Source organism: Dendrobates tinctorius, unplaced genomic scaffold (assembly GCF_039654945.1).
Source record: "Dendrobates tinctorius isolate UK_male_01 unplaced genomic scaffold, ASM3965494v1 ptg000086l, whole genome shotgun sequence".
NCBI classification, from domain to species: Eukaryota; Metazoa; Chordata; class Amphibia; order Anura; family Dendrobatidae; genus Dendrobates; species Dendrobates tinctorius.
Window position 1 is genome coordinate 8,250,537 of NW_027361754.1, and position 14,331 is coordinate 8,264,867.

The window sequence follows — 14,331 nt, forward strand, 5'->3', positions numbered from 1 at the left end:
CTAAGTGATACATTGTTGGATTCAGCTTCTATTTACATACAGCAGGATGTACTCAGATGAGCTAGCAAAAACCTATTGACAGATTCCTTTTCAGCAGGGCTGTGGAGTCGGTAAGCCAAACCTGCGACTCCGACTCCTCAATTTCCCTTACACCGACTCCAACTCCGACTCCACGACTCCGACTCCCACATATATTGCTTTTATTTAAGTGAAAAATTTATTGTAGTACAATGTGAACATCAGACATTAAATCATTTTTATGATACAATAATCAAGATATTTAGATAGAACATAATATATATTTATTGGAATACAACTTTAGAACACAAAAAAACTGTAATAAGTTGTAAATATGTAATTCACTTTGTAATATCGATTACATATATATATATTTTGTGTGTGTGTGTGTGTATATATATATATATATATATATACTCGTGTGTGTGTATATATATATATATATATATATATATAAAACACTATGTAATAAACTATGTAAGTGGCAAAAAACAGTTTTCAACAAAAACATACTAAATAACATTTGTGCAGTCTATGAATTTTTTCTAAGAAATAGAATTGCCTCCATCAGATCCTCCTTCATAGATGACCTCAATTCTGACCTAATAATTTTAAGGCCAGAGAACAACCTCTCTACACTAACTTGGGTTGGAGGCAAAGCCATAACCACATGGGCAACAACTCTAACAATTTCCGGGTATAAAGGAATTGCCTCATGCACAGTCAGTTTTGATGAATGGTTGAATTTTTCTATTTCTTTGAGAGCAAGTGAAACATTTTGCTGAAATATGGTCAATCTGCTTGCTATAGGAGATGGAGTGAAATATTTTTCCTTGCGGCAACGCTTTGCCTGCTCCATGTCGTCCAAATACTTGTCAAAGTCAAACTCCTCATCTGATGAGGATGAAGATATGGCAGCAGTAGCACTGTCAGGACCCGAGTCTTCTTGCACCTGGCAGTCCTCCTGTAGGCCACTCATCCTAACTGCTACCTCAGTCAGAGCTTCTTTTCCTTTAGTAAGCTGTTGATCATCAAGCAGTATACGTTGCCTTGGGTCCACATAAAGAGCTGCCAGAAAAATTTTATTTTCCAATAGCTGTGTCTCTCTCCGTTTCATTGAAGCAGAAATGCCATCTGCGATTAAACCTCCTCATTGGGACAGGCAAAATAGTAAGTTCTTCCACTCCCTTATGAAAATGCCAGGAGTTAAATCCTCAGCTTGTAATTTTTTAGTCACAGTAAATGGGCGATTAAGCAATTCCTTCAATTCAGCCACCTGTGTCCATAGACCTTCATTTAGGGTTACCTGAGGGTTCGCCATATCTATAAGAAATGGTTTTAGTTCAAGCAATCACTCAATCATTAAATAAGTGCTGCCCCACCGAGTGGCTTGATCGACAATTGCCCCTTTCCCAGCACGTCTCTTTAAGATGGAATCAATTTTAGGGGTTCTGGCGGCAATAACCAATTTCCTCACTTTTCCAATCAGATTTCCAGCATGTCCCTCTTGCAGACTATCTCTTATTGCCAGCTGCAGCGTGTGCACAACACAGCGCATGTGATGAATAGGAAAGTGTTTTGAAGCAGCTTCAACAAGATCATCTATTTCTACAGTATAATTTTGCTGTTCTTCTGTTGTAATATCTGTTTGCTCCTCAGTTACATGAACAGCACTGTGGCCTTCCATCTCAAACATACTGAATCCTAAATTTTCTTCTGGCTGTTGTTCATTACTCTCATTCATCAGTTTAATTGTACTTATCATGTTTGAAGCATTGTCCGTTACAATAGCAAGAACCTGTTCTTTTTTGAGTTCGTAATCTTGCAGAACTTTTTCCACTAAGGCCTGGAGAAACTGGCTGCTGTGATGAGCTTTAGTATCTTTTACTGCCAGTGTCTTGGTAACAATTTCTTTGTTGTCACAAACATATCGAACATTGATGGCAAAATAGTTCACTCTGTGACGTGTGCAGGCATCCATTGTAAGAAACATGAAGTGTGTTTTGATAGTCTTTTTAAGATTTTCCTTTTACAAAGAGAACATAATAATCACCTACAATATTAGCATTAGTTACTTTCCTGTGACAGAGATGAGCAGTAGTGCGTTCACTTTCTCACTTTCTCCAGCTCGGGGCCCAGGAATCGGATCCTGTGCAGGGCAGGCACCCCTCCCCCTCCTCTCTCTGATGAAGACAGCAGAAGACAGGACAGAGGAGGGGAGATTGCCCCCTACAGTCTGGAGCTGGTGCAGGACGGAAGCACTGCAGCATACAAGTGAGTTTTGATAGGTGCGTGCCCCTGCTTCTAGGGGGGGCAGCCGCCCCCCCTGCCCCTTGCTGGCTACGGCCATGATTCACACACAGCGTTTTTGCAGATCCGTTTTTTGCAGTAAAATGCAGTGACTCTGGGTGTCACGGGGTCCTTCTCTGGTATCACACAATCAACAGAGCAAGCGAAGAGTGAACAATTCCAAGGCCTTTATTCAGGCAAAAATATGAAAAGGTCCATATTCAGTCCACCACACAAAGGATAAGATAGTCCAGAATAAGAATGCAGTCCAGTGTCAGGATAAAATGTCCAGGGATACGAGATTCCACAACTCTAGCATTCAGAGGATAAAAATGGATCCTTCTCTCTGAAATGCAGCCTTTTCACCATCATGTCTATACCGGAACTGACCTGTCCAGCTGCCATTCTTCCCCCCACCCCCATCCTTGTCCAGGGGTAGTCCAACAAGTTGCCTCCCAGAGGAGAACAAAAGGCCTTAGGGATTAATGCACTACAGGGGGTCATCAAGAGACAGATACAGTGAGGCTGTAGACTTACAATGTAATAAGAAAAACACTATGAAAATAACTGGAATTGTTAAAAATAGGAATATACAAAAAATGACATCCACATAACATATCACACCATCACAACCTCTCCCCCCCCATAATAAGTGAGCACACCATGAGGTCTACACAGACCTCTGGCCTGCTCACTTTAGTCCACATTGCTCAGTTATTTATAGTTCCTTGTGCAGGGGTAGGTTGACCTGGGGAGCCTATGGTTCTTCTTGTCGAGACAGTCCATCGGCGTTCTGGTGTTGGCTTCCCCGCTTGTATTGGATGGAGAAGCTGTAGGGTTGTAAGGACAAGCTCCACCGCAGCAATCTTCCATTGTCCCCTGATACGCGGTTCAGCCATGTGAGGGGGTTGTGGTCTGTAACAATTGTGAAGTCTCTGCCATACAAGTAGGGCTGCAATTTTTTTAGCGCCCATACGATGGCAAGGCACTCCTTTTCAATAGTGGCATAGGCAACTTCCCGATCCAGTAGTTTCCGACTGGCAAAAGCGACAGGATGTTCTTCTCCGGCGGCGTTCACTTGGCTAAGTACTGCCCCAATCCCAAAGGTGGATGCATCTGTCTGCACGAGAAACCTGCGTTTATAATCCAGGGCAGCCAAGACAGGAGCAGTGACGAGGGCAGTCTTTAACGCTGAAAAGGCATCCTCGCATGCCGTCGTCCACGTCACATTCCTAGGCATGTTCTTGCGGGTCAGGTCGGTTAGGGGCTTGGCCAAGGTGCTGAAGTTAGAAACAAATTTGCGATAGTAACCAGCAGTTCCTAAAAACGCAAGTACCTGCTTTTTAGTCTGGGGTCTACACCAGTTGCTAATGGCTTCCACCTTGGCAGGCTCAGGCCTTAGTGTCCCACCCCCTACTCTATGCCCGAGGTACTGCACCTCAGCCATCCTTATTTGGCACTTATCAGGGCGAATGGTCAGTCCTGCAGTAAGGATACAGTCCAGCACTATGCCCAAGTGTTTAAGATGTTCCTCCCAGGTTGTGCTAAAAATGGCGATGTCGTCTAAGTAAGCACAGGCAAAGTCCTGACATTGTTGTAACAGTCGATCCACCAGTCTCTGGAAAGTAGCGGGGGCAGTTTTCATCCCAAAGGGCATTCCCAGGAACTCATAAAGCCCAAATGGAGTAATGAAGGCTGAGCGCTCCCGAGCGTCCTCCGTTAGGGGTATCTGCCAGTACCCCTTGCTCAAGTCTAACGTGGTCACAAATTGGGCACTGGCCAGACGATCCAATAGATCATCAATCCTGGGCATGGGATAAGCATCACTCTTGGTGGCATCATTTAGTCTTCTGTAATCAACACAGAATCGTGTTGTACCATCCTTCTTGGGGACCAGGACGACAGGAGAGGCCCAAGAACTGTGAGATGGCTGAATAACTCCCAGTTGTTTCATCTCCTCCAGTTCGTTCTTTATCATGCCTTGAACAGCCTCTGGAACCCGGTAGGCAGCCTGCTGGATGGGGCGTTGTCCGGGGGTTTCCACATGGTGACTGGTGAGTGTAGTCTTCCCCGGCTTTGAGGAGAAAGCAGCAGCCCTCGGCCTTAGTACGGCGACAATATCGTCCTTTTGTATATCCAATAAATGGGAGCCCAGGGGCACTTGTTCCAGTGATCCTCCCGCTTGGGCAACCTGGAGGAGATCTGGGAGATACTCGTCGTCGGCGGTATCACTAGGGGGGTGGCAGACAGCTAGAACAGGCAGAGATCGGTCGTGGTAGTCTTTCAGCATGTTAATGTGGACGGTTTTCTGTCATCGACCACTAGAGTCCAGGGCAATAACATAGTGTCATTAATTTTCTTGACAACCTGGTAAGGGCCTTCCCACACTGCTTGAAACTTGTTGGCAGGGGAAGCAGTAATCATGAGCACTTGCTGTCCTTCCATAAATTCCCGGTTCCTGGCATTACGGTCATACCAGGTTTTTTGTCTGGACTGGGCCATTCGCTGATGTTCTTTAGCGAAGGTAGCTAGCTGGGCGAGACGGTCTCTGAGCTCTAGAACATAGGGAACGATGGGCATTCCGGTATCTGAGATGTCTCCCTCCAAATGTTCTTTCAGAAGAGTGAGAGGCCCACGGACCTTCTGGCTAAACAGTAGTTCGAAGGGAGAGAACCCTGTGGACTCTTGGGGAACCTCCCGATAGGCGAAGAGGAGATGTGGCAGGTACTTTTCCCAGTCTTTTTCAACGTCAACAAAAGCCCTCAGCATATTTTTTAGGGTTCCATTAAAGCGTTCACATAGTCCGTTGGTCTGCGGGTGGTATGGGGTGGTGCGAATGGCTCGAACACCACAGGTATGCCATAGGGACTGGACCAGATCTGACATGAACTGAGTGCCTTGATCTGACAATATTTCACTAGGAAACCCTACCCGGGTAAAGATGGTAACAAGGGCCTCGGCTACCTTTACTGCTGTAATACTGGACAGGGCCACAGCTTCAGGATACCTAGTGGCATAGTCCACCACGGTCAGGATATATTTTTTCCCCGACCTGCTGGGGTGGACCAGAGGACCTATGATGTCGACGGCTACACGTTGAAATGGTTCCTCAATTATGGGCAGGGATTGCAGGGGTACCTTATGTCGAGCTCCTGGATGCCGCATTCGCTGGCACACATCACAGGTGCGGCAATAATGGGCTACAGACTGCGAGACACCCGGCCAGTAAAAACTTTGTGTGAGTCTCTTTTCAGTCCTTTTTCTCCCTTGATGCCCAGCCAAGGGGATGTCATGGGCCAGTTGAAGTAGCTGTGCCCTGTACTTCTGAGGGACAGTGAGTTGCCTGGTCGTTGCGTCAGGGTTGCCCTGGTCACTGCCCTTTGTTACACGATAATACAGTCCGTTTTCTCAAGTGAAGCCATCCCCATTATCTCCCATGTGCCCAGTTTCTGCCTTTCACCTAAGGGCTGCTAAGGTAGTGTCACCCTCTATTTCTCTCCTAAACTCCTCTCTGTCCCAAGACTCTCCCAATGTAGTAGCAGCGAAAGTATTGCTTACCGACTCTGATGCGGTTCGTGGTGGTTGCTCCCCGGTGGGGTCCGGATGACGTAGTGCTTGAAGGGCCTGTAGTCGGGTGACTGCTCCCACAAATTGGCACTGTAACTCCCCAATGTCGTTCCCAAGGAGGATATCTGCAGGAAGTCCTCCCATAACTCCAATCCAACACAGTTTTTCTCCACAACCATAATCCAAACGCACAGAAGCTCGCTGTATATATTTGCGGGCACCGCCCGCCAGGACAATGGGAATTCCCGGACCCTGGTAAATTGCCTCGGGTCTAACCACACGGGGGTCAGCGATAGTCAAGAATGCCCCCGTGTCTCTAAATCCTAACACTTTGTATCCATCAATAAAGACATCCTGCAGGTGGCGTTGCCGTTGCTCTGAGTAGCTAAAGGACAGTGGCCGGAGTCCGTACACTCCAGGAGGGGTATCTGTGGTGCCGTGGTCGGTGGTCCACTCTGGTGGGGGTGGTGGTAGCTCTTCCTCAGGTGTGGTGGAATGTACAAGATGCACTGGACGAGGTGGGGCTGCGTGGGGCTCCCTCCGAATCTTGGAGGGGCAGCCAGACTGCAAATGTCCAGGTTGCCCACACCCATAACACCTCCTCTCTGCGATACCCCCAGGTCATGGTCGGAACTGTTTGGGCCTAGGATTGTGAGCCGTGATTGTCATCGGCTTGCGACTAGGTGGAAGGGCAGATATAATTGGAGGGGGACGGGGCGCAGGAGCAGGCCGTGGTTCATTGTCCAGAAGCCTCCTCCATTGCGGCCGGATAGTAAGGGCTTCATCGGCCAGGGCTGCAGCTCTATCCACGGTACACGGCGTGCGCTCCCGGACCCATTCCCGTACCTCTGCAGGGCACTTGGCAAGAAATTGTTCTATAAGGAACGCCTGTATAACATCTTCCACATTAAAGGCGTTTTCTGCTTCCAGCCATCTCCGACATGCCTCGGACATCTTATGTGCATACATCCTAAACGATCCCCCCGTGGTGCATGGGAGTTCTCGGAACTTGGCCCTATATGAGTCTGGGGTGATAGCATGGTAATCCAGGATAGTCCGCTTTACAATGTTATAATCCCGATTCCGCAGTGCATCAATGGTTCGGTAAGCCTCCGCCAAGCTTCCGTTTAGGAGCCCCACTAACAAACGCATCCAGCTAGAGTGGGGCACCTCCATCACAGCACACTGCTGCTCAAAGTCTTTGAAGAACCCCTCCACATCTCCAGAAGCCTCATCAAATGGCTTAAACTCTGTCCGGGTGATCCGGACAAGCTCCCGGATTGTTGGGGTTACACTCCACATTGCGTTACTCCATTTTTCAAGCTCCATTGCTTCCTGTCTCCGCTGTGCCCGGCGGGCAGCCTCCTCCTTGTACTACTGAGAGACGCCGGGGCCCAGAACCGCCATCTCTTCTTCATACCACACCAACCACTGGCTTTTCTGGATGGGGATCCCGGTCTCCAGTGCTTGTCCTTCAGACATCTGGGAGGAGGTGGCCGGGCTAGCGCCCACCAGTACATCGATTAAGGCCTCTTTAGTCAGTCCCTGGTAGTTCAGGCCCAGGTCTTTGGCTCTCTCCTATAAACTGCATACAGTCCAATTTCTGTACTCACTCTGTGGGTGGTTCTCCATTGGGTTACGCTCTGTTGATCCCACTGCTGCCACCAGTTGTCACGGGGTCCTTCTCTGGTATCACACAATCAACAGAGCAAGCGAAGAGTGAACAATTCCAAGGCCTTTATTCAGGCAAAAATACGAAAAGGTCCATATTCAGTCCACCACACAAAGGATAAGATAGTCCAGAATAAGAATGCAGTCCAGTATCAGGATAAAATGTCCAGGGAAACGAGATTCCACAACTCTAGCATTCAGAGGATAAAAATGGATCCTTCTCTCTGAAATGCAGCCTTTTCACCATCATGTCTATACCGGAACTGACCTGTCCAGCTGTCGTTCTTCCCCCCACCCCCTTCCTTGTCCAGGGGAAGTCCAACACGCTGCCTCCCAGAGGAGAACAAAAGGCCTTAGGGATTAATGCACTACAGGGGGTCATCAAGAGACAGATACAGTGAGGCTGTAGACTTACAATGTAATAAGAAAAACACTATGAAAATAACTGGAATTGTTAAAAATAGGAATATACAAAAAATGACATCCACATAACATATCACACCATCACACTGGGAATCCCAGCAAAGTCAATGGGTCTCAAGATATGACATTCAGACACATCGTTTTGTGAGGATCCCTTTTTGGGCTCAAAAATGGATCCTCACAAAGAATGAGCATGTCAGTTTGTGCTGTGTTTTCCTAATCTGCTTTTGCTATTGAAAACATTATCTATGAGCTCAAAAATCTTTCAGGTGATGCGGTTTTTTAAAAAGCTGATCTGCTTTTGCAGCTGAATAACGTATCCTCAAAAATACGAAGCAAAAACGCTGTGTGTGAATGTAGCCTTAGATCAGGAATAGAACAGCCATTTATAGGACATTTCATAACTTTCCCAAATTCCTATGAAAAAATATTCATCACATTTTGCATTGAACTACTGCACCCAATTTATTATATATTTTAGGAGTCGGAGTCGGTCCATTTTATACCAACTCCGACTCCACCAAAATGAGCACCGACTACTCCGACTCCACGACTCCGAATCCACAGCCCTGCCTTTCAGGAATATGTTAGGGAAAGATCACAGTACATTGCCTAACAGTATGCTTAGTGTTAAAACTAACTGATCAAAATGGATACTATACTTTATAAAGGCACCTAATCATTTAGTTAGCAAATGTCATCATCATGACTCTCTGAAGCGCAAACCAATGCACTCCACTACTTTCGGCTGATATTGTCTATTAATTTAAGTTATATGTCACAATTACTATATACAAGTGTAATCATAACATGCCTCATAAAAAAAGTGTATCCCCTTGTGCCCTAGGATCTCCTCAGCAACTATTTTTGCAAAACGTCAGTAAAGCAGACAATGGCTCGTACCGCTGTATTGTATCAAATCAAGCTGGAAGCCGGATATGTTATGTACACCTGACAGCTCAGAGTACGTAGAAACTTCCAGAAAGGTTATAAAAAAACATACAAAAAGTGCAGAACCACACAGAACCGATTATCTACTGTACATTGTCGTGTATGATGATTGCAGCATTTAAATAATTGATTGAGAGGTGGATGCTACTTCTTATAGAAAAATAAATAAAAATCTTAATGAAACTCACTTTCATGTACACACATTATATTACTGATCCTGAATTACATCCTGTATTATACTCCAGAGCTGCACTCACTATTCTGCTGGTGCAGTCACTGTGTACATACATTACATTACTGATCCTGAGTTACATCCTGTATTATTCTCCAGAGCTGAACTCACTATTCTGCTGGTGCAGTCACTGTGTAGATACATTACATTATTATCCTGTACTGATCCTGAGTTACATTCTGTATTATACACTAGAGCCGCACTCACTATTCTGCTTGACATCAGACACATTATTTAAAGGGGTTGTCTGGCCTCAACAGAAACAACTTTACAGATTGTAGGGAAGGCTACAAGACAATAACATTTTACTTATCTTATCTACTATAAGCTCCGTGGCACCAGTGTAGGCAGTAACGGTAGTCTGTACCAAGACAGGAAGTGATGATGTATAGTTCTTTGGTTATTTGAATAGTGACAGTGATTCTTTTAACCTGACCACTGCAGTCAATGGCAGGCCACAGTAGTCAGGTCACTAACAAAAGAGATAACTTTTGTCCTGGCACAGACCAATGGTGCAGCCTGTTTTGGAAACACAGGAGAAAGGCTAATCAATAATCCTAAATTTATTATTTTAATAAATAATGAGAATTATTTTGTTACCATATCTGCAACCTGTAGAATTTGTGTTGATGATCGACAACCTCTTGCATGCGTCAGATGAGGAAAAATATTGATTATACTACAGCTATAATTCTGATCATTATAAGATGCCGTTTCTTTAAACTAAAATTAATTTTTTGTTTCACAGCTCCAACCAATGTGGCATTTCTGGCAGGGATCACCTGTGGCTCTATAGGTGGGGTGCTATTCCTAGTTCTCCTGTGCTGGTACCTGTTTCGAAAGAAAGAGCTCAAGAAACGGGAAGAAGATGAGTTCCTGAACGAAATTAGGTAATAACTGGGAATGGTGAAATGTAGTCTCCTGTAATCTGATCTGATGGCACAAGGCCCAAAGTAGCTACACTTACAAATATTCAGTTTAATTGCCGCTAACATATTATGTTATTGTACAATTGTGGTCTCAAACCTGTGTCTCTCTACCTCTGGCAATACTACGGCAATACAACAGGGAATGTCAGAACATGCTGGGAGCTAAAGTATGCAATAGTTCAAGAACCAGAGGGTAGTGCAATAGTCTTTGCTGTCAAATAATTTAATCTTTTGGACTCTATAGGGAGGATGCAGAAGCACCTAAAGCTCGTCTAATGAAACCTGGATCATCTTCCTCAGGCTCCAGAAGCTCACGCTCAGGTTCTTCATCTACTCGGTCTACAACCAACAGTGCCTCTCGTAGCCAACGAACGCTTTCAACACAGGAAGCACCTCATGGGGACTCAAGGCATCACTGCCTGGAGCAGATATAAGGGAACAGAAGCAGAGCCATTTTATTAAAGGAGTAAGATCTTAAAAAACTAAAAAAAAGAATGTATGTGTCCTTTGTGCCACTGGGTTAAAGACGCTGGGCCTCCTGCTTGGACAAGCTTTGCTAAGAGGCCTTCTTCACATACGATATAAATCCTTACAGACCACACATTTGGTTTATTCACCAGTAGCGTTTGCACCTTTTCAATAAACAGACGTCAAAACTGCAAACTGAACTGAAGACGTCATTCAGATTTCCACTCAAACTTCGAACAGGTAGCAGGAGTTATAGGAAGAACCTGAACTCTAAAAGGGAATGTGAATACAAGTTCTACAGATTGTAAAGGCTTCATATGGGCAGTCAGGGGAATGAAGAGGTTACAGTAATGACGATGAACTATGTAGCAATGTGAACTGTTTTATAAGTGAAAACTTCCAAATACTTTACGTTGAAGGTACGAAATAATGTTTGACGAAACAGTCGTTCTATGAGGGAAATAATTTTTTATATTGTTATCGTTTTGACTGTGTGAATTTTAATGTTCTGTTAAGCAGAAATGTCAATGGTTGAATTGCCCATAGACACTTCCGATCTGGTTAAGACGCCTTACAGCCAGAATTGTCTTTTCTTCTATTCTCAGTAGAGGTCCATTATATCTTGTAGTCAATTATATCACCATCGCACTCTAGCAGTAGCCAAAAATTCATTAGAGCAGTTTACTCGAACTTTTGGCTTTTTGGCTGTTGTAAAACTTACATCTCTCATTATGCCCAGACAGCCTGTTACAATCAAAGAGTATACTAGGATCATGATCATCAGTATTATGATTTCCTTACATAAAATCTACAGAAAAGATACTGGGAGTTGTAGTTTTGCAAAAGCTGGAGAGACACATGTTGGGGAACACTGTATTAGAGTATCACTACATAACTTGCCAAGAATCAGTGACCATACTAAATATTTTTTGTGCCTCAACAATGTCACTGGATGCCTGTGAATAAGAGGCAATCTGATAAAGACCATGTCATGAGAAATGTGACCCGTAGTAATTCATTGCTAAATGCTGTTGTGATAGTAGGAAGATATTCTTATACACTAGAAAATGTGAAAAGACTGAGGAAGAGGTGGGGATAAATAAACTATTTTAACCAAGCCACCGCAATAATTAAAAATGTTCTGCATAAGCTAAAGGGCTTATTTCTATAATCAGGTGTGAAATTAGGTACGAAATAAAGTGATTCCCCACCCAGCCATATGGCCTCAACTCTTGTACTAAATCTATAGAAAGTCCATTTACCGGTAGCAATATTATGTGAAATTGGTACAACTGTAAGTTGAAAATTACTCTGAGCGACATCGTTAGACTATTTTATCTGAGGCCTGTTTCACACTTCAGTTATTTGACGTCTGTCATAGTCCGACGTTTTTCCCCATAGGCTTGAGTCACACACAACGAATAAAAAATCGGTCCCATTTTAACGGTCCGAAATCGCACAAAAGTATCTTAACCAGTGATCCGTTTCTGATGCGATTGTTCTTCATCGATGCGATTTTAATCCCATGTAAGCATCCTTTTGACATCCTTCTTGCGAGATGTTCTCGCAGGATAGCTAAATAGACATATAATGGAGCCCAATGACAGGTTTCCGCACACAAACGAATTAATAGATCTAGACACATTAAATAAATATATATATATTTATATATATATTTTATACATGTCATAGAGACACATTTATATATATATTTCTAATTCATACAGTTCATCAAAGCAGAATAGCCGCAGAAACATTTGCCGGCTTTTGTATAACATTCTCCTGCCCGACATGAAATGACACATGGTTTACATATAGTTAACCATTTTATTTCATGTTTTTTTTATGTCTATCACTATTAATTATATGAGGGTTTGTGGGTAAAATTTTGGAGTTGTAGGGGTTCATTTAAGGGGTTAATTCGTTGTATTAAATTGCGGAGACTCCCGCTGACGTCACTGAGGCTGAAGGGAGTCCCCGCAATTTAATACAACGAATTAACCCCTTAAATGAACCCCTACAACTCCAAAATTTTACCCACAAGCCCTCATATAATTAATAGTGATAGACATTAAAAAAAAACATGAAATGAAATGGTTAACTATATGTAAACCATGTGTCATTTCATGTCCGGCAGGAGAATGTTATACAAAAGCCGGCAAATGTTTCAGCGGCTATTCTGCAATTAAGAACTGTATGAATTAGAAATATATATATATATATATAAATGTGTCTCTATGACATGTATAAAATATATATATATATTTAATGTGTCTAGATCTATTAATTCGTTTCTTTATTTAACCGGACACTGTGATTTTACTGTATTTTGGAAAAAAAAATGCCGGCTTTTGGTGCGATTTTATCGCAACTCACACATCGGGTCCGTTTGCAATCCAATTTTTTCACGCCCCCATAGACTTGCATTGTCGAATCCGATTCGAAAATCGGTGACAATCGCAGCATGCTACGATTGTCTCTGTCCGAGGATCGGATCCGATCAAAAATCGCATGATGTGAGCTGCCCCATAGAATAACATTGGGACGAATGCGATGCGATTTTTTTATTGCATTGCATTCGTCCGTTTTAATCGCCAGTGTGACCCCGGCCATAGACTTGCATTAGCGGCAGATTTTGACTGATGGTTATCCGTTGCATCAGTTTATTGATGGATCCGTTTGAATTTTAGCGTCCGCTGGCTGAAATAGACGGACAATGTAACGTTTTTTTCCAGCGGCAGACCGCTATTTTAAACTGGGCATGCCCGGAAGATTTTCTTTGTCATGCAGTTTAACCCTAAACGGCGTTCCGGCAGCGGCGAAAAAAACTCTCTCGGTTCCTTTAAATTTCAAGTACTTAGTGGCTGCAGCGGATCCGTCCAATAAACGGATCCAGTTTGCTACAAAACGTAAACGGATCCGTTTTTTCACACTTTGGCGGTCTGCATCTGATGTCAAATAACTGAAGTGTGAAACAGGCCTAAGCCAGAGGACAGCAATTTACTTGTATAATTAACCTGGACATCTGCCATACATGTACGGGACGTGGGGTGCAGGCTCCACATACACAGGATGCCGGCTGAATAATACAATCAGGACCCACCCCTTACAGCAGCAATGAGAGCTAGCACTGAGCACTGCTGTTTAATCCCTTAAAGGCCACAGTCAACCACTGAAAGCGGCATTTACTTATTAGCACAATCTTGATGGCGTGCCAATTTGGGTTTATAGATTCAAGACAATTTGAATTGTAAGTTCAAGAATCAATCCTGTTTTCCCAATACAAAAATAATAACAAAATTAAAAAAGTCAAAAAAAAAAAAAAAAGTGAACATATTTGGTAGTGCAGCATTTGCAAAAGTCTAATCTATTAACATATAAAAATATTTATCCTGTACACTAAATGGTGTAAAGCAAAAAATATATTCAAAACGCTAGGAACTGAGTTTTTTGCTTGCCACACATACTCAAAAAAAAAACAAGAAGCGATGAAAACATTGTACCTGTAATATGGCATCACTAAAAACCAAAGCTTAGCATGCAAAGGGAAAAAAAAACCTCAAAGCTTAATTGCTAAAAAAAAAATAAGCCTCTCCCCAAAACAAGAATAAGAAAAATGGCGGAATTGCAATGTTTTTGTCTTTTTACCCATTTGGATTTTTCCTCCTATTTTTCAGTGCATTATATTGTAAAATGCTCAATGTTCATTGAAAAATATAAAACTTCTCCCACAAAAAAGAAGCCCTCAAATAGCTATGTTGACAAAAGTATACAAAAAAGTTA

General features: G+C 43.3%; 1 protein-coding gene across 3 annotated transcripts in view; it reads left to right on the forward strand.

Moving 5' to 3' along the window:
* The window catches only part of CLMP (CXADR like cell adhesion molecule), a 230,017-nt gene extending 218,470 nt beyond the window's left edge, over positions 1–11,547 (forward strand). For 2 of the 3 annotated variants that reach the window (XM_073584987.1, XM_073584988.1), the window contains 4 exons: positions 2,146–2,292; positions 8,816–8,932; positions 9,900–10,041; positions 10,325–11,547. In XM_073584987.1, coding sequence (XP_073441088.1) covers positions 2,146–2,292; positions 8,816–8,932; positions 9,900–10,041; positions 10,325–10,514 — 596 coding nt within the window. In that variant the 3' untranslated portion in view covers positions 10,515–11,547. The remainder of the gene's footprint in view (positions 1–2,145; positions 2,293–8,815; positions 8,933–9,899; positions 10,042–10,324) is intronic. The other variant, XM_073584989.1, reaches the window with a different exon arrangement.
* Positions 11,548–14,331: the final 2,784 nt, after the last annotated feature.